Here is a 7,434-nt window from a genome sequence, read left to right as displayed (position 1 = left end):
AAAGTTGACAACGTTGGTTCCAATACATAACTGAATATATCTATAGTAAACTGCTCTATTTTGTCTTCACTGAGGTGTACTGACATGGCCTAGGACTGGTCCTGCTAATCAAAATGAAATGCTTCCTAATTTCAAGCTGTTGTTTTGAGAATATAGGGCCAAATTTGATTCGAGATGATGTGTTTTGAAGCAAGACAAATTACATTTTTCAATACACAAATTGAATGAATCAATCTACCCAATCCCATTTTGTGCGGGATTTACTAATCCAGCTTCCAATGCGAAAGATTTGAAAAGTTAATATTCTACTTAAATCTAATTATAGCCATGCTCCTTGCCTCAGTTCCAACTGCTTCAAATTACATAAGATAGATTATTTTATTTAACATCAAAGTACCTCGCGAAATTTCATCTTAATATGTACAAATGGGTAAGGTTAGGGTGAAAAATAAATTGGTAAAAAAGGTGAGAAATAAATTACAAATTGCACATAATAGCTCGCAAAATTCCACTGCTCCCCTTTTCCAGATGAGCTCTGCAGGCTATTTCATGAATTGTCTTGAAAGCTCCGTTGACAGAGATCACTCGAAAACTCAATAACCTGCCTGCATAAACATTATTAAAAAGGCAACTAGTCTGTTAGAGTTACTAATGTACATCATTTATTAGCTGTCCAATTGATCACTAATAGTATATTAGAAGATAACAAGCGTATGTGAGGCAGAACAAAAACATGTTGCATAGGTAAGGACTACAGCTCCTATAAACATATATTCTTGACATATTGGGTCGAGAGAATCAATTTTTTTAGGTATAGGAATTTGATGAAAATCCAAAAGTCCTGGTTGTAGCAGTTGGAAAATTTGGGAACTAAATTCGAGCAAAAAAGTTACTGAATGTCCAAAATCACAAGATGGCCATAACAGAGAAGAGCACTAAAACCTAGTCTCTATTCCTACTGTCATATATCATATAGAAGTCCTTAATTGCAACAAAATAAAATGCAGCATCTAAGCAAAAAATGTACTATTTCTCAAAAAAGAGTTCATTTTTACCTTAAGGCCTCAGCAAGTTTCTTTGGGTATAATAATTGAAGCAAATTAATACTCTTAAGATCCAGCCACAGCTTTTGCTTTAGAATCTGACTTCCCCTAGAATATATTGAAACCAAACAAACATTCCAAATACAGTTTACTAAACAGATTCACAAAAATAGTAATTGAGAATAAGTTCAAACAATATACATAAGGTTCTATTATTTATTGCGAAAATGTTTGGTAGAAAAGCTTTAACAAAAGAAATTTAACCAATAGGATGTGCTTTGATAACCATATTAAGGTGGTTAGAAATGAAAAGAGAAATACTACTATCAAATCATGCCGTTCATGCTATCTTTTGTGCATCGGTTTTTGTACCATAAAGTATCTCCCTGTGAATTATGAAATGGTTTTTCATCCCAAAAGAATCAAGTGTTATATTGCTAGACTTCCCCGTGAGGCAATAGGGTTGTGCAGGCTACTGATTTGATCAACAGAGCCAAGCAATTATGGTCTGCACAGGGAAGCCGTGTTTGGCTTTTAAGAAATGTAGTCTCTCCCAATTCCCAATTACAGAGTAACATTAATGGTTAATAAATCATCAAAACATTTAGCTTGTTGAATAGAATGCTGGACAATTACTGCACAAGATATTAATGGAAGACACGGGCAAAGACCTTGATTTACCTGTGAAGCTTGGTTCTTTCGAACCTTCCTAGTGGGAGTCCTCATGGTAACAAATTCCTCAGCTGCAGTTGGATGAATGCCTACTGTGGCATCAAAGTCCGCCTTTGTTAATCCAGCTTTAATACCAACTGCAAACCCCTGCATAACAAGCAATTTTACAATTACGTGAATTTAACCTCATGGATCATTATCAGAGCAATATAAGAAAACATCTGCGGCAACAACAAAAACCTGTGCAATTTCAGCAGCATCTTCTCCACACATGTGCAATCCAAGAACAACATTTGTTTCTGCAGAGACTATTAGTTTCATAAAAACCCGGTCTGGAAGCCCAGAGAGGGTGGCCTTCATCGGCCTAAAATTTGCTGTGAAAACGTCAATATCACCATATTGTTCAGCAGCCTGTGCAAATAAACAAAATGTCAGTAAAAGCATAATCTGCATAATTTATTAAAATATTCAGAGGATCGTTGATCTCAATGGATTCAGCATGCCATAGGTCATTCACCTGTTCCTCTGTAAGACCAACTCCTCCAATTGGTGGTTGGGAAAACACAGCAGAAGGTATAGCCCTAGAAAAGATGAATATAACACAATCTGTTACTATGAAATACAAAAACAGGCCAGCCTATATGCAACTATTCAACATTACAAGCAGGATTAGGAATGTGAGTAAGTTTTGTTAAAATGAAAAGGCGAAAAGGAAATTTTAGTCATAAATTTATTCACAAATGAGTAGCAAAATAAACAAAATTTGCATATTTAGCACTTAGCAGCAACTACAACAACCGTCACCAGAAAGCAGCTTGATTACACAGTTGCACATTAAAAACCAAAAATATCAAACCTCGTAAAAAAAACATCTAGCCTTTTCCATTTTTCCACATCTTTTAGACTAGTAAGCTCTCTTCAAAATTTTACACAAATATTCAAGGATTTAACCGTCTTCTTGACCATTTAAGAAACAATGGAGGAATAAACTTCTCCATACAGACTCATATTAGAAACCCATTGTCAATTTATTAATCATCTAAGATTGATACAACAACAACAACAACCTTGTTTTATCCCACTAAGTGGGGTCGGCTACATAGATCAACTTTCACCATATTGTTCTATCAAGGACAATGCTTCTATCCAAATCATTAATCTTGAGATCTTTCTTAATAACTTCTCTGATAGTGGGTCAACTTTCACCATAATGTTCTATACAGGACCATGCTTCTATCCAAATCATTAATCTCGAGATCTTTCTTAATAACTTCTCTAGTAATCTTTCTAGGTCTTCCCCTTCCTCTAGTTGTTTGTCTTCTCTCTATATGGTCTACCCTCCTTACTACATAATCTACCGGCCTTCTCTCTACATGCTCAAACCACCTAAGTCTATTTTTCACCATCTTCTCCACTATAGGTACACCCCGGCACTATCTAATATTTTCATTTCTAATTTTATCCTGTAGATACCACACATCCACCACAACATCCTCATCTCTACTACACTTATTTTATTCTCGTGTTAGATTTTTAACCGCCCAACATAATACTTTTCAAAGTTCAAACAAATAAAAACTAAACAAAATACTGTATTCAAGGTTTGTTGAGAAAGATCAGCATGATGGTTATAAATGGTTAAACAATCGGATTTGTGATAATGTCCAATAAGCCATTTAGTTTATAAAATTGCCAGCCACACACTGGTAAATTCACTCAAGTTGAGCAAATTAGCATGATGCACTATGTATATTACCTATAATCAGGTTTTGTCGGCTCATTCTGAAACAAAGTTTTTGCTAATGCCACTCCCTCCATCAAAGCAACTGGAGTGAGATTTACTCTATTTGTAGCATCTCCAATTGCCCAAATAGAAGGAACCGATGTTTGAGAGTATTCATCAACCTGGGCGACATACAAATAACAATAAATGACCATATGAATATTTATCATATAAAAACCAATGATAAGCTTACACTACCTCTATTGATCCATCTTTAGCCACTTTCACACCAACAGACTCCAGGCCCAAATCCTGCAGTGAAATTATAGTTTATAAATGAATCCTCAATGTTATTATCTCTTTCTGTTACATGTATAAGATAAAAAGACAATTGAAAAGGCCAAATTTAACCCCAAAAAAAAACTTCAAGAGCTTGCAATCACACTGGAGTTCAGAAGTTCCTAATCTTTGATAAATATGGAAATTAGCTTTCAGCATCAGCACAAAATTATTCATGTAAGATTATGCAAGGAACTGAACGTGTAATGTTTAAAAAGAGGTAGAAAATTGTATATCCTAAATGTGGATATGGGAAAACATTGACATTTAAGTGAACAAATAACATTAAGCTTAAACTATTTTTATTTGATCAATTATATTCTCTTTATCAATCCCTTTTCAATGACTTTTTTGAATGAAGGTAATTATTGCTAGGCAGAAATAAACATCTGCCCTCCAAATTATTTTCTATTCTAAAAATAGGGAAATGCGCACTCTGGGCACTCTTTAAGACCTTAAAATTGCAAGTTTTTCTTGGAAATGTGTGTATTTAATGCTTCGGAAATTGAAATGGTTAACTTTTTTATAGAATATTTTCTTTATTTGGAATGCTTAAAGAGAGTCTTGGGGCACTCGTTAGCAAGACCCCTAAAAATATTATTTGTTGGTACTTATTAGTTTTCAAACAGCCAATCACAAGAAAATAACAAAAATACATAATCAAAAAACTTTTTTACCTTAGTATTAGGTGAGCGTCCAGTGGCAAACATAATATGAGAGAAACCTTCCTCAGTACCTTTGTTGGTCTTTAAAGAGAGCGAACCATCAGCTGCCTTAGTGATAGCTACAGGAGACTCCTCAGTATGGAATTCAATACCTCTCAGAGCCATATTTTCTGCAACAAAATCTCTAATCTGCAGACATAGTTAGCAATTTGAATGTAAAGGAATAGTTAACGGTTAACACGGAGTAACGATTCAATAATATGTATTGTCCATGATTGCTTACCTCTTCATCAAATCCCCGCAAAACCTTCTTTTGTCTTATAAATACATGAACTTCACTTTTCAAACCATTAAAGATACCAGCAAACTCCAAGGCAATGTAACCCCCACCAACAATAGCTATCTTCTGAGGCTTTGATGGTAAATCAAGGGCAGCATCTGAATCTATTGCATATTCCTTTCCAGGAATATCAGGAATGAAGGGTCGACCTCCAACTGAAACTAAAATGTGTTTCGCTGAATATAACTTCCCATCAACATCAACTGTGTGAGCATCTACAATCTGTAGATTATTACAAAAGCAATATCAGCACACAAAAAAACTATGTTTTTTTCAATTATAAACCTATCTAATACTTGGAAATGGATCCAATACCCATATAATAATCCCACCTTTCCACGGCCTTCAATCAACTTAACACCGGCATTTTTCAAAGTATTCTTATAGATACCAGTAAGCCGCTGCAACTCGGCGTTTTTATTAGCAATCAAACTACTCCAGTCATGCTTAGGTTCACTGTCATATCTCCATCCAAAACCATTGCTTTCTTCAAATTCATGAGAGAATTTTGAGGCATAGACTAGCAATTTCTTAGGGACACATCCCCGTATTACACAGCTGCACAAAGATATGCGTTAAGATGGTTTCAGAAGAGAAATAACTTTGTCTACAACCAAATTTAGACACAGTTTAAAAAGTGAATAATTACTTTCAGTAAATAGTTAATAGATATATCACATGTTGAAACTCATTAATCATCAAAGTAACTTCATTAAGCACATATTCAATTTGATATTTACAATTATAAGAAACCTAATAGTGAACAGGAGCTTACGTGCCGCCGACACCACCGGTGGTATCGGAGGAGATAGTAGAGAAAGGGAGCTCGCAGACAGCAGAAGAAGCGCCGAAATTGGAGGCAAAGCGGGAAGCACGGACGCCTCCGCTTCCAGCGCCGATGGTGAAAAGGTCGAAGTCATACTGGCGGGCGGGGTCGGCGCCGTTTTGGGATTCAGCGCGGACGGCGAAGGTGCGATGGGGTGGAGAGAGGGAAATTAGGGTTTTGGTGGAGAGAGGGAGAGGTGTAGAGAAGGAGCGAGAAAATGGAAAGGTTTTGGTGAAGAAGAGAGTGCTGCGAGTTAGAGTTGGAGAACAACAAGAGAGAGAAAGTGGAGTAGCCATTGCTTGGTTCATTAGAGTTTCCCTCTCTGTTCCCGGTGGTGCTTAGTAACCAACCACCTTGATAATCCGGATATCTCGGTGGAGTAATACAAGTTAGACTTTGGCAGTTGCCACGGTAGAATCGGATTCTTCACGGGCTTACCTAGTATACTTTACTACTAGAAATTAAGCTTTGTTTAATAATCTCAATTATACAAAATGAAAAGATATATTTCTATAGTCGTACAGATAATACTATGATATTAATGATTAAGATTTTTTTTATTTAAATGCATTTTTTATCCATTGATTTACGGATGGTATCTCATACCCCCCCCGGTCAATTATTCCTCTATCGCTATATTATAATTTTTGGGACCAAAATGTCCTCGTATAAATAAATTATATATTTGAATTTTTCATTTTTTACTTCACTTTCGCTTCAAGATTTCCGGAACATCACATCCGTCGTTGCAAACCGGAACTCATTGAGTAAGTCTTCTGGTTCACAGTTAACACATCGAAACACATTTAGTAAGTGTCCTAGTTAGCTCCAGTTCACCAGAACTCTTCCTAAAAGACATCTGATTTTCAAACTTTGAACCGGAACTCTTCTTAAAAGACTTCTGATTTTTCATTATTTTCATCGGAAGTCTTCTTAAAAGTGTTACGAATTTGTGGTTTGATTTTCACACCGGAACTCTTTAAAGAAGTGTTTCGGTGCATTTTTTTCATTTTAGTTTTTTTTTTATAGTGGCTTGAAGACGAGGCAAGGACGGTTGGCTTTCCAGGAGGGTCGTATGATACGTCTCTTTTGGTAAAGTACGAGCATCATGTTGCTCGGCATTTATGGTTCGGTGAAGTAAGTAAGCAACGTATATTTGATATTGAATAATATTTGAATATTTTATATTGTGTTTTATAATATGGGTTTTAATTGTTTTCAGGAGAGAGGTCCGAAGAAAGAGTTGAAGGTTGTTGGACACAGGCTTAAGCTGACATCGAGGGTTCCACAAGCTTTTCCACAACAAATGGAGAATTGGGTTTCTAGGTCTGGATTATCTTCACTTCAGAGAACCAGTTTGACGAAGATAGACACAAACCCCGGTATCCGCATTTGTGGAGATATGGCATCTAGAGACATCTTCATTTCACATGCAGTTTGGTGAGATGAGTAATACTCTAGATGACGTCTCTTGTCTGTTTCACTTGCCCATCAGGGGTGTGTTCCGGAACCCTCAAGATGTCACTGAAGAGGTTGTTGTTGAACTTGTTGTTGATTACTTAGGAGTGTCACGGATTGAGGCACAGACACATGTTCGTAGCTACAGGGGTTCTTACTATAAGTTTGAGTGGTTATACGGTTTATTCACAGTGTGTAGAGTTGCTTCTAGTTGGGCATATGCGACTAGAACATATTTGCTGATGTTGGTGGATTTCACAATTTTTATCGACAAAACCTTTACGCTTGTCGAGGCACGATACATCTTACTGTTTACGGACTTAGAGAGATGTTCGGGATACAGTTGGGGAGCAGCTGCATTGGTTACC

The 7,434-nt window shown here is 36.3% G+C and overlaps 1 protein-coding gene across 1 annotated transcript; it reads right to left on the bottom strand.

Annotated features, from left to right (window-relative positions):
• Window positions 1–241: 241 nt before the first annotated feature.
• Window positions 242–6,107, bottom strand: LOC127091854 (glutathione reductase, chloroplastic/mitochondrial). Its single transcript, NM_001426953.1, has 11 exons — window positions 5,558–6,107; window positions 5,115–5,340; window positions 4,726–5,004; window positions 4,455–4,631; window positions 3,697–3,750; window positions 3,472–3,620; window positions 2,233–2,296; window positions 1,956–2,126; window positions 1,725–1,862; window positions 1,056–1,151; window positions 242–605 (listed from the first exon to the last, which is right to left on the bottom strand). The coding sequence occupies exons 1-10, from the start codon at window positions 5,914–5,916 to the stop codon at window positions 1,110–1,112; spliced, it is 1,659 nt and encodes a 552-aa protein (NP_001413882.1). The 5' UTR covers window positions 5,917–6,107; the 3' UTR covers window positions 242–605; window positions 1,056–1,109.
• Between the last annotated feature and the right edge of the window lie 1,327 nt (window positions 6,108–7,434).

The sequence above is a fragment of the Lathyrus oleraceus genome, chromosome 6 (assembly GCF_024323335.1).
Source record: "Lathyrus oleraceus cultivar Zhongwan6 chromosome 6, CAAS_Psat_ZW6_1.0, whole genome shotgun sequence".
NCBI lineage: Eukaryota > Viridiplantae > Streptophyta > Magnoliopsida > Fabales > Fabaceae > Lathyrus > Lathyrus oleraceus.
This window is presented reverse-complemented; position numbering and strand designations above follow the sequence as displayed.

Excerpts from the sequence above, each read along its gene's own strand:
- LOC127091854 (NM_001426953.1), bottom strand. The coding sequence starts at position 5,916 with ATGAACCAAGCAATGGCTACTCCACTTTCTCTCTCTTGTTGTTCTCCA. Across the intron at positions 5,341-5,557 it reads ACCGGTGGTGTCGGCGGCAC|CTGTGTAATACGGGGATGTG; the intron begins GTAAGCTCCTGT and ends ATCTTTGTGCAG. Across the intron at positions 3,621-3,696 it reads CTAAAGATGGATCAATAGAG|GTTGATGAATACTCTCAAAC; the intron begins GTAGTGTAAGCT and ends TATGTCGCCCAG.